Source organism: Pithys albifrons, chromosome 22 (genome assembly GCF_047495875.1).
Source record: "Pithys albifrons albifrons isolate INPA30051 chromosome 22, PitAlb_v1, whole genome shotgun sequence".
In the NCBI taxonomy this organism is placed as follows: domain Eukaryota; kingdom Metazoa; phylum Chordata; class Aves; order Passeriformes; family Thamnophilidae; genus Pithys; species Pithys albifrons.
In genome coordinates this window covers 4,146,869-4,166,857 of record NC_092479.1, presented here as the reverse complement: position 1 = coordinate 4,166,857, position 19,989 = coordinate 4,146,869, and the positions used below count along the sequence as shown (strand labels likewise).

At 55.5% G+C, this 19,989-nt stretch overlaps 1 protein-coding gene across 4 annotated transcripts in view; it reads left to right on the top strand.

Annotated features, from left to right (window-relative positions):
• ARHGEF10L (Rho guanine nucleotide exchange factor 10 like) overlaps positions 1-19,244 on the top strand; it is a 31,288-nt gene extending 12,044 nt beyond the window's left edge. For 2 of the 4 annotated variants that reach the window (XM_071575530.1, XM_071575529.1), the window contains 20 exons: positions 85-193; positions 2,328-2,434; positions 3,206-3,283; positions 3,461-3,640; positions 5,333-5,449; positions 5,551-5,643; positions 5,861-6,034; positions 6,609-6,754; positions 7,647-7,831; positions 8,248-8,363; positions 8,885-9,012; positions 9,092-9,192; positions 10,139-10,260; positions 10,693-10,779; positions 10,887-11,113; positions 12,698-12,852; positions 14,500-14,645; positions 15,860-16,034; positions 17,165-17,287; positions 17,370-19,244. In XM_071575530.1, the coding sequence (XP_071431631.1) occupies positions 85-193; positions 2,328-2,434; positions 3,206-3,283; positions 3,461-3,640; positions 5,333-5,449; positions 5,551-5,643; positions 5,861-6,034; positions 6,609-6,754; positions 7,647-7,831; positions 8,248-8,363; positions 8,885-9,012; positions 9,092-9,192; positions 10,139-10,260; positions 10,693-10,779; positions 10,887-11,113; positions 12,698-12,852; positions 14,500-14,645; positions 15,860-16,034; positions 17,165-17,287; positions 17,370-17,866 (3,066 nt within the window). In that variant the 3' untranslated portion in view covers positions 17,867-19,244. Of the gene's footprint in view, positions 1-84; positions 194-466; positions 572-1,524; positions 1,662-2,327; positions 2,435-3,205; positions 3,284-3,460; positions 3,641-5,332; positions 5,450-5,550; positions 5,644-5,860; positions 6,035-6,608; positions 6,755-7,646; positions 7,832-8,247; positions 8,364-8,884; positions 9,013-9,091; positions 9,193-10,138; positions 10,261-10,692; positions 10,780-10,886; positions 11,114-12,697; positions 12,853-14,499; positions 14,646-15,859; positions 16,035-17,164; positions 17,288-17,369 lie in introns of those variants that run through there. The other 2 variants (XM_071575532.1, XM_071575531.1) reach the window with 2 other exon arrangements.
• Positions 19,245-19,989: the final 745 nt, after the last annotated feature.

Here is a 19,989-nt window from a genome sequence, read left to right as displayed (position 1 = left end):
GGTCCCTCTGGACCCCAGGGAAGGATCCAGAAGGTGATCTCGGGGCCACTTTGAGCCTCCCTATCCCTCTGTGCCCCTTCCCAGATGACCCAGCTGATGAAAGCGGCCAAAAGTGGCACCAAGGATGGTCTGGAGAAGACCAAGATCGCGGTGATGAGGAAGGTGACCTTCCTGCACCGGAAAGAAGCGCCAGGTGAGAGAGAACACCAACCCCTCCCTTCCCTTTCCACTGCCCCAAACCTCTTTATTTCAGAGTATTTTTAAAAATAATCCCTAGGAATCTTCATCCCTTCCAACATTCCCTCTATTTCTAGTTTATTCCCTGCATTTTAAGCTTTTATTTCACTGGTTCCCCCCTCGCTCTGAGCACACACATCCCTCTGGGAGCTCCCTGGGCACGGAGCAGGATTTTCCCTGGAATGCTGAGCTCTGGGGGAGGCTTTTCCTGACTCTCCTGCTGTCACAGGGAATGGGGAGAGCAGGAGGAGGGCCCAGGAGGTGCCAAAGGAGGTGCCCAAGGCGCTGCCCTCCCGCCGGAGCTCGCGGGTGTGCCCGGAGCGGCGCGGGGGAGGTACGAGGATCCCGGGGGGTGCTCCGGCCGGAGCTTCCCGAGGGATCCCACGTGTGTGTCCTGGCCTGGCTGCATGGCCCCAGTGTGGCTTAATGCTTCTGGGGGAGCTGGAGGGATCCCCATGGACTGGGAGCATCCCTGGAGCTGGGGGAGCTGGAGGGATCCCCATGGACTGGGAGCATCCCTGGAGCTGGGGGAGATGGAGGGATCCCTGTCCACTGGGAGCATCCTTAGAGCTGGGAGAGATGGAGGGATCCCCGTCCACTGGGAGGATCCCTGGCAGAGCAGGAATGGGCAGAAGGTGGAGCTGGAGAGCTCCCTGTCCACTGGGAGCATCCCTGGCACGTGGAGCTGTGGGAGGTGGAGGGATTCTCATCCAATGGGAACATCCCTGGCAAAGTGGAGCTGTGAGAGCTGGAGGGATCCCTCTCCTCTGGGAGCATCCCTGGAGCTGGGGGAGATGGAGGGATCCCCTTTCACTGGGAGCATCCCTGGAACATGGAGTTATGGGAACTGGAGGGATCCCCTTCCACTGGGAGCATCCCTGGAGCTGTGGGAGCTGGAGGGATCCCCTTCCACTGGGAGCATCCCTGGAAAAGTGGAGCTGAAGGGATCCCTGTCCACTGGGAGCATCCCTGGAGCTGTGGGAGCTGGAGGGATCCCCATCCACTGGGAGGATCCCTGGCATGGTGGGGATGGGGAGAAGAAGGAGCTGGAGGGATTCCCATCCCCATGGGAACATCAGGAATGGGCAGAAGGTGGAGCTGGAGGGATCCCCTTCCCATGGAAACATCAGGAATGGGCAGAAGGTGGAGCTGGAGGGATCCCCATCCATGGGAATATCAGGAATGGGCAGAAGGTGGAGCTGCAGGACAATTTGTCCCGGCTGAAATTAGGGAAGGAAAAGGTCCCGTGGCTGCCCCGCCCCTCCCTCCCGGCCCGGCGGGTCCTTCCCCATTCCCGGCTATTTTTAACTCCCGGGATGGACCCGTGGTGCCCGGAGGGGCCATGTGGAAGAGCCGGCCCTGCTTCCCTCGGGATGCATCCCTGGCTCGCTCACGCTCCTCCTCCTCAGCAGCTTCAGCCTCGGGTGAGGGATCCCTGTGCCTTCCCCTTCCCTGTTTTCCTCTGCTTGTGGCTTCTTATTCCCTGTTTTCTGCACTCCACCCACCCCTGGAAGGAGGAGAAGGGGGCTCTTCCCCCAGCCAGGATGGGATTTTGGGAATGGGGGTCTCCTTGCCCCCTCCCTGCTCCCAGCCTGTCTCATCCTGGGGGACACTGGGATTCAGCTCCAAACCCAGGGAGCTGATGGAAACTGGGATTCAGCTCCAAACCCAGGGAGCTGATGGAAACTGGGATTCAGCTCCAAACCCAGGGAACTGATGGAAACTGGGACTCAGGTCCAAGTCTAAGGAGCTGATGGAACTCCAGACCCCAAAAAGCCTTGGGGGTGAGGGATCCCTGTGTCTTCCTCTTCCCTGTTTTCCTCTTGCTTGTGGCTTCTTATTTCCTGTTTTCTGCACTCTTCCCACTTCTGGAGGGAGGAGAAGGGGGATTTGGGGAATGGGGATGTCTTTGCTCCCTCCCTGCTCCCAACCTGACTCCTCAGGGTGGACACTGGGATTCAGCTCCAAACCCAAGTAGGTGATGGAAACTGGGATTCGGCTCCAAACCCAAGCAGCTGATGGAACTCCAGAACCCAAAAATCCCAAAATTGTGGGAGTTTGGCATTTTTTTGGGGTTCTGTTCCTGGCAGGAGACTCGGAGGAGGAGGACACAGGATTCCTGGAGGTCACCGTGTCCGACATGAAGCACCCCCCGCCGGAGCTGGGCCCCATGCCCGAGGGGCTGAGCCCTCAGCAGGTGGGGCTGGGTGTGGGTTGGGGTTTGGGGGGCACAGGGGGGCACAGGGGGCACTCTGCTCCCCCTGGTCCTGTGACGGTGCAGCCAAGACAGGGCGAGGCAGCACAAAGTGGCACTGCTGTGTCAGCACTTCTGCCCCAGCCTGGGCCTGCACTTCCCCATCCTGGGATTTGGAGGCCAGGAGGAACATCACTGAGCCCCCCCATACCAGGATTTGGGGGTTGGGATTGTGGCTGAGCCCCCATACCGGGATTTGGGATCATGGCTGAGCCCCTCATTCCAGGATTTGGGATTTGGGATGATGGCTGAGCTCCCCATTCCAGGATTTGGGTTTTGGGATCATTGCTGAGCCCCACATCCTGGGATTTGAGGGCCAGGAGGAGCATCGCTGAGCCCCCCATCCCGGGATTTGTGGGTTGGGATTATGGCTGAACCCCCTATACCAAGATTTGGGATCTGAGCCCCCATCCCAGGATTTGGGGTTTGGGATAATGGCTGAGCCCATCATCCTGGGATTTGGGGATTGGGACCATGGCTGAGCCTCTATATTGGGGATTGGGATCATGACTGAGCCTCTATCCCAGGATTTGGGATCCATGACTGAGCACCCCTCTCCTGGGATTTGGGATTGGGGTGAGCTCCAGCTGCTCCCCTCCAGGATTTGGGATTGGGGTGGGCTCCAGCTGCTCCCCTCCCAGGATTTGGGATTGGGATGGGCTCCTCTCCCAGGATCTGGGATTGGGATGGCTCCAGCTGCTCCTGTGCCCGCAGGTGGTGCGGAGGCACATCCTGGGCTCCATCGTGCAGAGCGAGAGGAGCTACGTGGACTCCCTGAAGCGCATCCTGCAGGTGGGACCCCTTTTGGTGGAGGTGTCTCCCCAGATCCAGGGATTCTGATGCTCCAGTTCCCCCTTTTTGGCTGCCTTGGTAGAGATGTCTCCCCAGAACCAGGCCAGATCCTCTCTTTGGCTGCCTTGGTGGAGGTGTCTCCCAGCTCCAGGGATTCCACCTCCAGTTCTCCCTCAGGATTACAGGAACCCTCTGCTGGAGATGGAGCCGAAGGTGCTGAGTGCCAGGAAGTGCCAGGTGGTGTTTTTCCGGCTGAAGGAGATCCTGCAGTGCCACTCCATGTTCCAGATCGCCCTCTCCTCCCGCGTGGCCGAGTGGGACTCGGCCGAGAAGATTGGGGACCTCTTCGTGGCCTCGGTAGGAGGGAATTTTGGAATCACAAAATCAGTCAGGTTGGGAAGGACCTCTGAGATCATCCAGTCCAACCTTGGACCCAACACCACCTGTCACCCAGCCTATGGCACTCAGTGTCATGTCCAGTGTCTCCCTAAACCCCTCCAGGGTTGGTGACTCCACCACCTCCCTGGGCAGCCCCTTCCAATGGCCAGTCACTCTTCCTGGGAAGAACTTCTTCCCAATGTCCAACCTAAACCAGCTCAAGATGGTGCCCTCTTTGTCCTCCTGCTGGTTCCCTGGAGCAGAGCCCGACCCCCACCTGGCTCTGCCCTCCTGTCAGGGCGTTGTGGGCAGTGAGAAGGTCCCGCTGAGCCCCCCCAGCTCCCTCAGCTGCTCCTCCCAGGAATTGTGCTCCAGACCCTTCTCCCACCTCATTGCCCTTCCCTGGACCTGCTCCAGCCCCTCAATGTCCCTCCTGAACTGGCACAGCACTCGAGATGTGGCCTCACCAGTGCCCAGTCCAGGGGCAGAATCACCTCCTGATCCTGCTGCCCACACTATCTCTGATCCATACCAAGGAGAAGTTCTTTCCAGGAGTGTCTGGCCACTGGAATGGTCTGCCCATGAGCTGGTAGAGTCGCCATCCCTGGAGGGGTTTAAGGAGACACTGGAGGTGGCACTGAGTGCCATGGGCTGGGTGACAAGGTGGTGTTGGGTCCAAGGCTGGACTGTGTGACCTCAGAGGTCTTTTCCAACCTTGGGGATTGGGTGACATCCAGGAGGCCACTCCTGGGTGGGAGTGGGAGGCTGAGACCAAGTCAATTAAAGGAGCTCCACTTGAGTCCTGAGCTTCTCTCTAAGCTCAGAGCTGAGCCTGAGTCCCATCTTGGCCTTGGCTCTGCCAACAGTTGGAGTATAAGGAATTAAAAAGGTGTGATGAGTTTTGTCCAATGGGATGTAGTGCTGGAAAACCAGATACGTTTATATAAAATGAATTATTTATCAGAACAAATGATCACACAAAAAAGTCTTAATCAGAATTAATCACTCCACGATATAAAAGTAGGATAGGACAGTGCATGATATTAAAGCAGTTGTTGAATTAATTATATTAAAGTAAAAGGAAATAATTATTAAGGAGAGATTTGATGTGACTGACCCAGAGAATGTTCATGAGATTTCTCCTCTCAACCTCAAGGATTATCTTTGGGGGGCATCCCCACCCATGAGAGGAATCTCCACACACCCCCAAAAGGGTTCTGTTGGAAGAACCTGCCCCATTTGATGGTGGGCTGGACTTTAATGGTCTCAAACCTGCTGGTGACACATTCCCAGGCCAACCAGGAGTTTGTGTGTCCCATCTCCCTTCACAAAGCAGGATGTGGTGGGAGTTGGGTCAACCAGGTTGGGTTGAGCAGAATTGGACACCAAAACAGCCCCCTGGCAGCAGCAGGAGCTCACCAGAGACAGCCTGGAGGAGAACTTGCCTTCCATGAGTGGTTCTGGGCCTTCTTGGGGTGGGATCATCCCCCCCCAAGCACCACCAGGACCTCCCCTGGACCTCCCAGCGACAGCAGGGGTTGGGTGGAGGGTTTAAATGATGCAGCTCCAACCTTGGGGTCCCACCAGCACCTTCAACATCACCCCAAAAACACCCTCCCCCCCTTTTTGGGGGACACCCACACCACCCCAGGTCTCCTGTGCTCTCCCCAGTTCTCCAAGTCCATGGTGCTGGACGTCTACAGCGACTACGTCAACAACTTCACCACGGCCATGTCGCTCATCAAGAAGGCCTGTCTCACCAAACCTGCCTTCCTGGACTTCCTTAAGGTCAGCACCACCCAAGGGTGGCCCCATGGGGCTGCTGGCCACCATTTGGGGTGAAAACTCCTCGGTTTTGGCCTTTGTCCCCCCACCCCCACCCCCTGCAGAAGAGGCAGATGGCCAGCGCCGACCGCGTCACGCTCTACGGGCTGATGGTGAAGCCCATCCAGAGGTTCCCTCAGTTCATCCTCCTCCTGCAGGTATGGCAGATACCTTCACCCACCAACTTTGCACCCCTGGGACATGTTTTTGCACCCTTTCTTTGGCATGGGGCTTGTTTTGGGGTTGGCATCTTTGGGGACCATCCCAAGTTTCATCTTCCAAGCTTTGATTTCGGAGCTGCTTCCAATTGTCATGTCCCCAGCTGGGCTGATTTTTCTGGGGTGGTTTTTCTCCCCACTGTTTTCCCTTCTCCAGGACATGCTGAAAAACACCCCCAAGGGCCACGCAGACCGTCTGTCCCTCCAGTTGGCCCTCACTGAGCTGGAGACGTTGGCGGAGAAACTCAACGAGCAGAAGCGCTTGGCCGACCAAGTGGCCGAAATCCAACAGCTCAGCAAGAGCATCAGTGACAGGAGCAGCCTCAACAAGGTGGGTCCTTCAGTCTCTCCCCACCTCATCCTCATCCTCATCACGGGTGTGTTTGGGACCTGCTGGTTGGGAGTTGCAGCTTCCACCTCCCTCTTTGTTTTGGGGGTTTTAGGAAACCACATCTCTGTTTCCCCTGAAAATCAAAGATTTTTCCCTGTTGCTCAAAACCAAGCCCTGGGGTTGGCCCAGGGGAAATTCCTCTCCAGGATGAGCTGCTGGGTCTCACCCTCCCTGATTTTGCAATTCTTGGTGTTTAAAAAAAGGACCTGAAACGAAATTGTTGCGACACATCCTGGACTGGGAACAGCAAAAAAAGCCACCACGGGGCACCCACTGGGTCAGCTCTGGCATGAGATTTGGATCCAGAGGGTGAAGAGAGACCCCCAAAAAGGGCTGTGTTGGCTTTTCAGGGCTCTCCATGGGGTGGTGACACACACAGGGCACAAAGGGAACTCACTGCTCTTGACGCTCTTACTTGGAGGACAATCCTTGCAAAACCAACCCCAATCTTTTGGGTCAGGAGGTTTCCAAGACCCCCAGGCTGAGCCCCCCACCTGCCCCATCCCCTTTGCAGCTGCTGAGCTCGGGGCAGAGGCAGCTCCTGCTCTGCGAGACGCTGACGGAGACAGTGTACGGCGACCGCGGGCAGCTCATCAAGTCCAAGGAGAGGAAGGTCTTCCTGCTCAACGACATGTTGGTCTGTGCCAACATCAACTTCAAGTACGTGTTGGTGCCCCCAGACCCCTCAAATCACTTTGGAAAGTACTGATAGAATTTTTCTGCTTCCCCACCTCCATTTTTGGCTTGGGGGAATTTTGGGGAAACAACTCCAAGAAGGGGTAGAACCTTTTCAAATCATCTCACCTTGTTTTGGGGGCAACCCACCTGCTTTGGGGTCTCTTGGCATGTCTCCATGCCAAGTCTCCATTCCTTAGTGCTGAGGGGTCCCGGAGTTGGTGCTGGGTCCAGGAACCTGTGGGGACCTCAGGGATTGGTGGGATTTTTAGGGAATGACCCTAAGGAGGAGTAGAAACTTTAGGAACCACCTCACCTTTCTGGGGGGGAACCCACCTGCTTTGGGGTCTCTTTGGCATGACTCCATGCCAAGTCTCCATCCTTGGTGCTGAGGGGTCATGGAGTCAGTGCAGGCTCCAGGAACCTGTGGGCACCTCAGAGCTTGGTCAGATTTTTGGGAAGTTACCCCAAGGAGGGATAGAACCTTTAAAGGCCATTCTACCTTGTTTTGGGGGGAATCCACTTGGTTTGGGGTCTCTTGGCACCCTTCATGCCAAACCTGCATTCCTTGGTGCTGAGGGGTCCTGGAGTCAGTGCTGGCTCCAAGAACCTGTGGGGACCTCAGAGCTTGGTAGAGGTTCCTTGAACTGCCCACCAACTTCTTCATCACCCCTTCTCCCCTTTTCCAGGCCAGTGGACACAGGGTAGGTCCCAACCATGGTGTGCTGTGCTGGTGTGCCCCAAACTGGGGGTTCAGGCATGGACTGGTGCACGGTGTGGGCTCTCAGGCGGGGCCTTGGCTCGCATGGCTCGTTTTTGGCACGTGCCGTGGCACCCACCGGGCACTGACAGGCACTTTGCCCTCTCCCCTTGGCAGGGGCCAGTTGGAGATCAGCAGCCTGGTGCCCCTGGGGCCCAAGTACGTGTTGAAGTGGAGCACAGCCCTGCCACAGGTGCAGGTGGTGGAGGTGGGGCAGGAGAGCGGCGCCTACGACAAGGACAACGTCGTCATCCACAACGCGGGTGCCAAGAGACACGCACCGGCCGGGCAGGCCTCACACAGTGAGTGCCCTTCCTTGGGGTTGGCATGGCTGGGGGTGCTGGCAGGGAGGGATTCTTCACACCATGGGCTGGCCTGGGAGGTGGTGGAGTCACCATCCCTGGAGGTCTTGCAGGAAAGACTGAGTGTGGCACTTGGTGCTGTGGTGGTGTTGGATCAAAGGCTGGACTTGGTCTTGAAGGTCTTTCCAGCCTAATTAACTCAGATCCTCCATGGACTTTGATTCTCCATTTTCCCACCCAAGATAAAGTCACACCATGGGCTGCCCTGGGAGGGGGTGGAGTCCCCATCACTGGAGGTGTTTGGTGGTCTAGTTGACATGGTGGTGTTGGGTCAAAGGTTGGACTTGCTCTTGGAGGTCTTTTCCAGCCTAATTGGGATCCTTCATGGACCTCCATTGTCCGTTTTTCCACCCAAGATAAAGTCTACCTGGGGCCACCACGGCTCTTCCAGGAGCTGCAGGACCTGCAGAAGGACCTGGCGGTGGTGGAGCAGATCACCCTCCTCATCAGCACCTTGCATGGCACCTACCAGGTACCAACAGGTTCAGCCCATTGTCAGGGCATGGTTTGGGTAGAACCAACCTGGGGCAATGCCCAGGAACCATGTGGTTCTTCAGGTATCCCTGGGGACTTTTGGGGGGTCTCTGGGCACTTCTTTGGGGATCTCTGGGCACCTCCTTGGGGGTCTCTGGGCACTTTTTGTGGATCTCTGGGCAATTTGGGGGGATCTCTGGGCACCTCCTTGGGCATCACTGGGCCACCTCCACAAGGCTCACTGGGCACTTTTGGGGGATCTCTGGCACCTCCCCGAGGATCCCTGGGCACTTTTTGGGCATCTCTGGGCACCTCTTCAGGAATCTCTGGGCATCTACTTGAGGATCTCTGGACACCTCCCTGGGGATCTCTGGGCACTTTTTTGGGGATCCCTTGGCACTTTTTTGGGACCTCTGGGCACCTCCCTGGAGATGCCTCCTCTGGAGCTTCACAGATGAAACCTGGGGGTGGTCCAGGCTCGTTCTGGAGGCCCTTCCACCACTCCTGACCTTCTCCCAGAACCTGAACATGACAGTGGCCCAGGACTGGTGCTTGGCCCTGCAGAGGATGATGAAGGTGAAGGAGGAGGAGATCCACTCTGCCAACAAGTGCCGCCTGCGGCTCCTGCTCCCTGGCAAACCGGATAAGTGAGTCTGGAGCTCCTGGGTGGGCTCTTCCCACCCTGGAGAAGGTGGAGACCCACCTGGTGGTGCTTTCCCCACACAGGTCAGGTCGCCCCATCAGCGTCATGGTGGTCTTCATCACCCCCAACCCCCTGAGCAAGATCTCCTGGGTGAACCGGCTGCACTTGGCCAAGATAGGACTGAGTGAGTGGCCCCCAGAATTCCTTGGAAAAGCCACACTTGGGAGCTCCCAAAATCCCGGGGTTGTGGGGGTGGGGAACGTTGGGAGAGCATCTCACCCTGGAAATGGTGGGAATTGGGAGTTGTGGCTCCAAAGGTTTCAGGATTTGCTGCTCTTGGGTGGGATGTCCAAGCTGGAGTCACCAAGGGATGGGTTTCTGGTTTCCATGGAATGGGATGAATACGGAAAGGGAGGAACCTTTCCCAATCCCTGTTCCTCCAGAGCTCCCTCAGCCACTGCAGCAACAACACAGTAAAGCTGAACAGAAGAAAATAAAAATAACTCCAAATCCTCTTGGAGTGTTTGGATCCCCCTGGGCTGGAATAATTTTGGAGTCTCTTTTTAACACTTTATGTGTTATTTTCCCTGTTTTTTTGTCTTATCCTGGGGGACAATCCTGTATCCATGAGTTAGAAATGAAAACACATTCAAGTCTAATGTGAAGAAACACATCTGGAGGTGTTTTTTTGCCCTTATAAATCTGGATTTTGGGACTTTTTGCTGCTTCCAGAGGCAGTGCCTTGGCTGTGCTTTGGAGCACAGGGTGAGGTGTGTCCCAGATCCATGGTCATGCTGAGGTGTGTCCCAAATCCATGGTGAGGTGTGTCCCAGATCCATGGTCATGGTGAGGTGTGTCCCAGATCCATGGTCATGGTGAGGTGTGTCCCAGATCCATGGTCATGGTGAGGTGTGTCCCAGATCCATGGTGAGGTGTGTCCCAGATCCATGGTGAGGTGTGCCCCAAATCCGTGGTGAGGTGTGTCCCAAATCCATGGTCATGGTGAGGTGTGTCCCAAATCCATGGGTCCTGGTGGTTTGGGGATGGAGATGACAGCCCTGCACATCCAGTTATGGATTTTGGGATCTCATTGGGATCTTGGTGATCCTTGACCTCCTGTTTTTCCACAGGGGAGGAGAACCAGCCAGGATGGCTCTGTCCTGACGAGGACAAGAAAAGCAAAGCTCCTTTCTGGTGCCCCATCCTGTCCTGCCACATGCCAGCCTTCTCCTCCAAAGCCCTTGATCTGCAGGTGAGAGTGGTGACCAACCTCTCCTCCATCCCCCCTTCCCCTTTCCATCCATCCTTTTGGGGACACAAGGCAGGAATCCCATGGAGGATGGGCTGGGTGGGGTGGGACAAGTTGGTCACGAGGGCAGAAGTTGGTACAGCTTATCAGGAAATTTGGAAGAAGCAGCTGGACTGTGGCTGGATCCCAAATTTTGGGGTGTCCACTGCAATCCTACCTGCTTTGAGATAACTTGGGCCCTCCATCCATCCTCCCTTTCCATCCATCTTTTGGGGAGGAAAAGCAGAATCCCACAGTGGATGGGCTGGATGGGTTGTGATGGTGGAATTTGGTGCAACCCACCCTGGAAAAGTTGGAAATATCAGGCTGGCCACTGCCACCCTGCCTGCATTGGGGTCCCCTGGCAGTGCCCCCCATGCCCTGCTCTCTCCCCAGCTCGGTGCTGCCGTCCACAACCCCGTGCAGTCCTCCCTGCTGGGCTTCTCCGCCGTCAGCACGTCGTTGCCGCAGGGCTACCTCTGGGTGAGCCAAACCTGCCCCAACGGGGCCAGGCCCGCGGGATTCGGGTCATTTTACCTCCAAAACTTGGTCCTGGTGTGTGTTAACCCCCAACTTGGTGGCCCCAACAGGTTGGGGGTGGCCAGGAGGGCGCGGGGGGGCAAGTGGAGATCTTCTCGCTCAACCGCGCCGTGCCGCGCACCGTCAAGTCCTTCCCGGTGACGTCGCCGGTGCTGTGCATGGAATACATCCCGGAGCCGGAGCAGGGAGAGCCCAGGGATTCCCAGGAAGCCCGAGCCAGTGAGCAGCCCCCCTCCAACCCTCATCCCACCGTGTGCCTGGGACTGCAGGATGGAAGGTGAGCCCTGAGCATCAACACCCAACCCTGAGCAGCAACAGGGCCACCTCCTGCATGTCCCACCCCATTCCATGACCACATGGAACAATGACCAACTAACTCAGCAGTGAACACCACCATGACAACCCCTATCACCCCATCAACCATACTTACAAATTAACACCACCATCACAGCCCTTATAGATTCATAGAATCAGTTGGGTTGGAAGAGACCTCTGAGATCATCAAGTCCAACCCTTGATCCAACCCCCTTTGATCGCCAGATTATGGCATTCAGTGCCATGTCCAGTCTCATCTTAAATCTTCCAGGGTTGGGGAATCCACCCCTTCTCTGGGCAGAACATTCCAATGCCTGACCACTCTCTCTGTAAAGAATTATCTTTCTGATATCCAACCTAAACCTCCCCTGTCAGAGCTTGAGCCCATCGTGCCCCCTTGTCCTATTGCTGCGTGCCTGGGAGAAGAGACCAACCCCCAGCTGGCCAGAACTTCCCTTCAGGCAGTTCCAGACAGTGCTGAGGTCACCTCTGAGCCTCCTCTTCTCCAGGCTGAACACCCCCAGCTCCCTCAGCTTCTCCCCACAGCACTTGTGCTCCAGTCCCTTCTCCAGCCTCGTTGCTCTTCTCTGGCCCCGCTCAAGCCCCTCAATCTCTTTCCTCAACTGAGGAGCCCAGAACTGAACACAACACTCAAGGTGTGGCCTCCCCAAGGCAGAGTCCAGGGGAAGGGTCACTGCCCTGGGCCTGCTGGCCACGCTGGTTTGGATCCAGGCCAGGATCCCCTTGGCCTTCTTGGCCACCTGGGCACACTGTTGGCTCCTGTTGAGCTTCCTGTCCCTCAGTCCCCCCAGGTCCCTTTCCCCCTGTCCCTCTCCACCCACTCTGTGCCCACCTGTGGCACTGCAGGGGGTTGGTGTGGCCAAAGGGCAGGACCTGCACTTGGCCTTGGTGAACCTCATCCCACTGGAATCAACCCACCAAATCACCCAATCAACCATACTTAAAAATAACACCACCATCACAGCCCTTATCCCCCCATCAGTCATCCTCCTCCCACTCTCCCCCATGGTCTTCACAACCCCCTGGAAACTTGGGATCACCATAAAACAAAGGCCTTCAAAGCCTTAAACAAGAACAAGAGGGCCCAGCTCAAGCTCTGCCAGGGGAGGTTTGGGTTCGATATCAGAAAGATAATTCTTTACAGAGAGAGTGCTCAGGCATTGGAATGGGCTGCCCAGGGAGGGGGTGGATTCTCCATCCCTGGAGGTGTTTAAGATGAGACTGGATGTGGCACTGAGTGCCATGATCTGGTGATCACAGTGGGGTTGGATCAAGGGTTGCACTTGATGATCTCAGAGGTCTCTTCCAACCCAACTGATTCTATGATTCTGAAAGTTAAACCCTCTTAGTTTTTGCTGAGATCCTCAAGACATGAACCTGCATCCTCTGAATGCAACTAAGATGGTTTAATTGAGCTAATTAATTAGCCTTGGGCAGATGGGCTTTGATCCATAACACTGTAGGCAACAGCCAAACCCCTCTCAGCCCATGGCACGTATTCCATGCCCATTTTCCCTCCCTGCAGCATCCTGGTCTATGGCAGTGTGGACACTGGAGCCCCTTGTCTGCTGAGCTGCAGGAGCCCAGGGATGCAGCCAATCCTGTGCCTGAGGCACAGCCCAGAATTCCTGTTTGCTGGATTGCAGGACGGCTCCGTGGCCGCCTATCCCCGGAGCGACGGTGAGGACAACCCTGGGCTTGAACAGCACCCAACACCTGGGTCTGGGATTCTTTGGGGTGGTGAAAACTCCTAAGAAATATAGATAAGAGGTTGTCCATGCTGCTAAAATGGGGATAAATCCCCCAGTTTTTTCAGGGTTTTTTCCCCCCAAAAAAATTTCATTCTTGCAGCTCTGGGGGAGAAAAGACTGGTTGTCATGGGGTGCAAAAGGGGTTGTTTTGGGGGGGGTAAAAACATGGAAAATGGTCCTGCTGAAGGGTGGATTAGGCAACATCCCCATCCTTGGAGGGGATGCACAAGGATTTGGAGCTTTTCCCTTGCAAAAATCACTTGTTTTGGTGCTATAAATGGAGCTGATCCCCCTCCAACCCCCACCCACGTGGAGACTCTTCCCTTCACCACGTTCATTTTGGGGTTATTTACCCTGGGATTGGCTCATACCAAATTTCATCTCCTGTCCTGCTAAACACCCTTTTTTTACCACTAGAGGGTAGCAAAGACCCTGAAATAACGTGGGATTTTGGCTCAACCTGGTTTTCTCCAAGAACCTGCAGGGAGCAGCACCCAAACCAACCCCGAGCCACCAAACCCACCCCCTTAAACTGCATTTTTGGGTCCTCCTTTCCCACATCACAGCCAATTAAAGGCATTTTTAATTGAATTCTGATTGTGGAAAGGCACATTGGTGGCAGCAGCTGCAGGAGTGAAGGTTTTAATCTTATCCCTGTTTTTTTTTGGATGGAAAAAGCTTCCCTAAAATGAGGATTTGCTGAAAGGGGGATCGGTTTCTAAACCCCTGCTGGGGGAGCAGAGGTTGGAGAATCCAAAAGGCTCTTTGATCCATCAGGTCTTAGAGGTTTAGTTAAAAAAATGCATTAGAAATCCAAAAAAGGAGAGTAATTATGTCTTGGAGCTGCTGCTGGTGGATTCATCCCAATCCAGACTGGATGCTCCTCACAGGGACACTCTGGAATGACTTTGGAGTGGCACTTGAAAAGCAAATAAATGGGGGAAAAAAGGGGGATTTGGGGCTTTTCCAGCAAAATTGCTGCAGGTGGGCAGTTGTTCCCAGCTCCAAAGGTGTTTGCATGGGAGCAAAGGGATTTTGGGAGGGTTGGATGAGGGAATGAGGGAATGGAGTGAGGGAATAGAATAGGGGAATGGAATGAGGGAATGAGGGACTGGAGTGAAGGAATGGAGTGAGGGAGTGAGGGAATGAGGGAATGGAGTGAGGGAATAGAATAGGGGAATGGAATGAGGGAATGAGGGACTGGAGTGAAGGAATGGAGTGAGGGAGTGAGGGAATGAAGGAATGGAGTGAGGGAATAGAATAGGGGAATGGAATGAGGGACTGGAGGGAGGGAATGATTCCTTTTTTCCCTTTGGGTGAGGAGTTGAGCCCCCTGGCACAGCCTGGGGGGTGTGGGAGGTCCCCAGTGCCCTCAGGAGGCATCTGGGAGGGGTTCAGCTCCCCCCAGAGCTGCTGTTCCATCTGGGGGGGGGTTCAGCTCCCCCCAGAGCTGCTGTTCCATCTGGGGGGGGGTTCAGCTCCCCCCAGAGATGCTGTTCCATCTGGGGGGGTTCAGCTCCCCCCAGAGCTGCTGTTTCCACGTGCTGAGCCTCTCCCTGTGCCCCCTGTGCTCCAGGGGGGCTGTGGGACCCGGCAGTGCTGCCCACCCCTGTGCCTGTGGGCACCGGCCCCGTCCGTGCCCTCCTGACCCTGGATGAGACGCTCTGGGCCAGCTGTGCCAACCAGGTCACTGTCCTCGATGCCACCACCCTCCGTGCCCAGGTAGGAGCCTCCCCAAATCCTGGATCTGCATCTCTTGGGAACACCTGGGAGGTTTAGGGGGGTTTGGAGCCCCAGATAGTGCCCATTCATGTGCCCATCCCTGCCTTGCCACGCCCATCCCAACCTTTTCCTGCTGCTTTTCCTCACTTTTGGCTCCATTCCCTGTGGTGTTGCATCCCAAGGGGAAGGTGCCAAGACACCTCCTCCAGCTGCAGGAACAGGGAATGCTCAAGAGTGGCTTTTTTTCCTTCAAAACCCCCCTTTTTCCTCCCCTTTCATTCTCACATGTAGAGCCCAAACTGGGTTTTCATGGATTAACTCTCCTAAATCCAGCCCGAGGGTGGGGATGGACATGAATTATGTATTATGGATTCCTTTCCAGGCTCCCTTTTTATTTATGGCAGGAGGGAATTTTTTCTTGCAGAGGAAAGAGGAAAAAATACAGGGCTGGGGGTTGCTGGTGGAAATAGAGTTTCCCCTTTTATTTATGCCAGGAGGGAATTTTTTCTTGCAGAGGGAGGGAGGGTAAAAAACCAAGGGCTGGGTGGGGGTTGCTGGTGGAAATAAGAGTTGTGGACCAGGGATTTGATCTGGGAATAAACCAACAGGGAATGGATCCCATGGAGGGTGTGGAATGAGGGGGAGATCTCCTGAAAGTCTCTTCATCCCTGTTTTTGGGAAGGGTTTTTTTGGGGATGTTCTTTATGCACCTTCTGTGGCAAAGGGATCGATCTCAGCTCCTCTTTTTTCACTCTAAAGTCGATTTTAAAGGCCAGGCTGCAGCAGGGATGGGTTTGATGGAAAAAAAAAAACCAAAAAGGTGGTTTTCCTGTTTGTACCCCATTTGCTCTGATGGGAAGTTTGGGAAGCAGATGGACCAATCCATGACCCTCAAGGATCATGGGCTGAGCCTCTGGTGGCTGATTTTTGGGGTTGGAAAAGTCTCATCCCCTCCTGGGATGGATTTTACAGCTGCATTTTGGGAAATGAGTCTTTTAAAGCAGCAAATAAACCTGGGAAAGGCTTTTATCCCCCCAAAAAATCCCAGGAGGGGTTTGGAGATGGGCTGGTTCCATGTGCTCTCCCAGAACTGGTGAGGAGGGATGAGACCTCAGGGCCACTCTAATCCTCCCTGGGCACCCTTGGAGCCCTGAGGCAGCTCCCAAGCTGGCAGGAATTTGGGGAATTCTCCTCTTTGATTTCCATCCTGGCAGCAAACCTTCGAGGCCCACCCCGAGGCCGATGCCAGCGTGACCCACATGGTCAAGGCGGGCAGTGGGGTCTGGATGGCCTTCTCCTCGGGCTCCTCCATCCGCCTGTTCCACACCGAGACCCTGGAGCACCTGCAGGAGATCAACATCGCCACCAGGACCACCTTCGTGCTCCCAGGTGAGCCCCCACACCCCAGGGCTTAATTGCAATTAGTGGCCAAGTTGGGGGGTCACCCCCTGGATGGGCTGCTGGGCTCACTGGGTGAGGAATGGGGGCATGGGGAGAAGGTTTGGGGTTTGGAGCTCCCAGGTCTGTGCTTGGGGTCTGAAGAGGTGGAGCTGGTGGTGGCTTTGCAGCTCTGTGTGTGTCCATGAATCCCAGCCTTGTGTGTTTCTCGTCCATGAGCTCCATCCCATCCCTGTGCCCCATCCCTGTGCCCCATCCCTACATCCCAGCTTTGCATCCTCAGGTGTGCTCCTGGTCCCTGTGCCCCATCCCTGTGCCCCATCCCTGTGCCCCATCCCTGTGCCCCATCCCTGTGTCCCATCCCTGTGCCCCATCCCTGAATCCCAGCTTTGCATCCTATTGTGTGCTCCTGGTCCATGTGCCCCATCCATGTGTCCCATCCCTGTGTCCCATCCCTACATCCCAGCTTTGCATCCTCATGTGTGCTCCTGGTCCATGAACTCCATCCCTGTGCCCCGTCCCTGTGTCCCATCTTTGCATCCCTGTGCCCCATCCAAATCCACCGGATTTGAATTCTTTGGAAGTTCAGGATGTGAAATTATCCTTTCTCTTCTTTTTTCTGGTTCCAAAGATCAAAACCACATCTGTGTCACCAGCCAGGGTGACACAGGGTGGGCACCAACCAGGGCATCATTGTAGTTTGGGGGCTTCCAGGGGGATGTTCCACATGAAAAATCCACTGGGTTTGAATTCTTTTGGAGTTTAGGAAGAGAAATCATCCTTTATCCTCTTTTTCCCAGGTCAAAACCATGTCTGTGTCACCAGGCAGGGTTTGTTCTGGGTGGGCACCAACCAGGGCATCATCTTTGTTTTGGGGGATTCCAGAGGCAAAAAATCCACTGGATTTCAATTCTTTTGGAGTTTAGGAAGCAAAATCATCCTTTATCCTCTTTCTTCCAGGTCAAAAACATGTCCATGTCACCAACCAGGGTTCCCTCTAGGTGGGCACCAATCAGGGCATCATCTTTGTTCTGGGGGCTTCCAGGGGGTGAAAAATCCACTGGATTTGAATTCTTTGGGAGTTCAGGATGTGAAATCCTCCCTCATGCTCTTGTTCCCAGGTCAGAAACACGTCCGTGTCACCAGCCTGCTCATCTGCCAGGGCTCCCTCTGGGTGGGCACCGACCAGGGCATCATCGTCCTGCTGCCCGTGCCCCGCTTGGAGGGCATCCCCAAAATCACTGGTGAGCCCCCAGTCCCTCCCCTCCCTAAACCCCCAATTCCCAGGCTGGTTTTTAACCAAATCCCTCTTTTTTTTGGGCACAGGGAAGGGCATGGTGTCCCTCAACGGGCACAGCGGCCCCGTGGAATTCCTGGCTGTGGCTTCAAGCACTTTGGCCCCCGATGTCCTTAAGGGTGACCAGGAGGAGGAAGAGGAGGGTGAGGAGGAGAAACCCCCCGAGCTGGAGGGATTCCCACCCCGGGAGATGAGGAAAAAAGGGATTCTGCTGCAGTACCGGCTGCGCTCCACGTGCCACCTGCCCGGGCAGCTGCTGTCGGTGCGGGAGGCGGCACCGGGCACGCCGGGGCACCAGGAGGAGGAGGAGGAAGAGGAGGATGGCTCCATCTATGAGCTGGCCCACGAGCCTGACGTGTGGGTGAGGAGCAGGCCCTGTGCCAGGGATGCCCCCAGGAAGGAGATCTGCTCGGTGGCCATCGTGTCCGGCGGGCGCGGGTACCGCAGCTTTGGCAGCGATGCCACCCGGAGGGGCGGGGGCGGTGACAGTGCCCTGCTCATCTGGCAGCTGCCACTCATGCTGTAGCATTCCCGGGATCCAGGGGGCATATCCCGGGATTCTCAGCTCACCCAGGGCTGCTGTAGCATTCCCAGGATCCAGAGGACTCATCCTGGGATTCTCAGCTCACCCAGGGCTGCTGTAGCATTCCCAGGATCCAGGGGGCACATCCTGGGATTCTCAGCTCACCCAGGGCTGCTGTAGCATTCCCGGGATCCAGAGGACACATCCTGGGATTCTCAGCTCACCCAGGGCTGCTGTAGCATTCCCAGGATCCAGGGGGCATATCCCGGGATTCTCAGCTCACCCAGGGCTGCTGTAGCATTCCCAGGATCCAGAGGACTCATCCTGGGATTCTCAGCTAACCCAGGGCTGCTGTAGCATTCCCGGGATCCAGAGGACACATCCTGGGATTCTCAGCTCACCGAGGGCTGCTGTAGCATTCCCGGGATCCAGGGGGCACATCCCAGGATTCTCAGCTCACCCAGGGCTGCTGTAGCATTCCCAGGATCCAGAGGACACATCCTGGGATTCTCAGCTCACCGAGGGCTGCTGTAGCATTCCCGGGATCCAGGGGGCATATCCCAGGATTCTCATCTCACCCAGGGCTGCTGTAGCATTCCCAGGATTCATGGAGCAGATCCTGGGATTCCCAGCCCACCCTGCTCATCTGGCAGCTCCCACTGAGGCTGCAGCATTCCCGGGATTCCTCCCCACCTGGCAGCATTCCCAGGATCCTTCCCTGCTGCAGCATTCCTGGGATTTTTCCCCCACCCTCCCCACCTGGCAGATCCCACTGCTGCTACAGCATTCCCGGGATTCCCTTCCCTGGCACTACCTCAGCCCTGCCCTGGGTGCATCACCCGTTATTTTTATAAACAGGAAAAAACTTACAAAACAAAAAAAAACACACAAAAAAAAGGGGGGAATTTTCTTCCCTAAAAACCAGCTGTTTGCATGGAAAAGAGGAATTCCCAGTGGGATCTGGAAGGGCCTCTCGGTGCCCAAGGGCTCTGTGTGTGTGTGTGAACCCCCTATAAATTTATATATATATATAAATATGGTGTATATTCTGAGCTGTAAAAAGAAGGATCTGTATATATTGGGACAGCAGGAGCTGTGGGAATGGTGGGAGCTTCCAGAAGGGAAGCTCTGGAAAAAGCTCTGGAAGCTCTGCCTGGAAAACCCAACTCCTTTTGGACTGTGAATTGAGGAATTTCGGTACGAATTCCCCGCCCCGGGATTGGGAGCTGAGGATGCTCCACTTCTGTGGGAAGGGAATTTAGGGAGTGTGGAAATAAATCCTACAGGAATTGGTGTCTCCTTGGCTTTGGGTCCTTGGTTTGTGAGGGAATCCCAAGGGAATGTGGGGAGTGTGGAAATAAATCCTATAGGAATTGATGGCTCCTTGACTTTGGGTCCTTGGGTTCATGAGGGAATTCCAAAAGGTTCCACTTCCCTGGAAGTGTCCAGGGAAAGGCTGGATGGGGTTTGGAGTGATCTGGGATAGTGGGAGGTGTCCATGCCCATGGCAGGGGGTGGATTGGGATGGGATTTAAGGTTCCTCCAACCCAAACCAGTGTGGAATTCTGGGATTATCATGACTATGGAGAGTGCTGGGCTTGAGGGACTCCACCTCTTGGATACTGGGAAGGAATTCCTGGCTGGGAGGGTGGGCAGGCCCTGGGATGGAATTCCCAAAGAAGCTGTGGCTGCCCCTGGATCCCTGGGAGTGTCCAAGGCCAGGCTGGAGCAACTTGGGATAGTGGCTCTGAGGGGGGGATGAAGATGAGGAGGGTCATGGTGTTGTCCCCATTCCCACCCTTTCTGCTCCCTGTCCCAGCTGCTTTTCCAAGGCAGGAGAAGCCAAACTCCAAAGCTTTTTTTCCCCGCTGGGAACAGTCACCTTGAGCCCGGAGGAAGGGAAGGAAAACACTCGAGAAGTGTCAAAACACACATTCCAAAGTAATTTGCTAAACCAACAATTTGGGCTGCCAGAAGAGCCGTGATTTCCCCTCTTGAACATCTTGGATGGGTTTGTTTTCCCTCCTGGCTCGATGCCCTCCCGGCAGGATTTGGATTTCCGACTCCTCTTCCTCTGAAACTGCGGAGAGGGGGGTGGGGAGGGAGGAGAAATCCCGGGTTTTCCC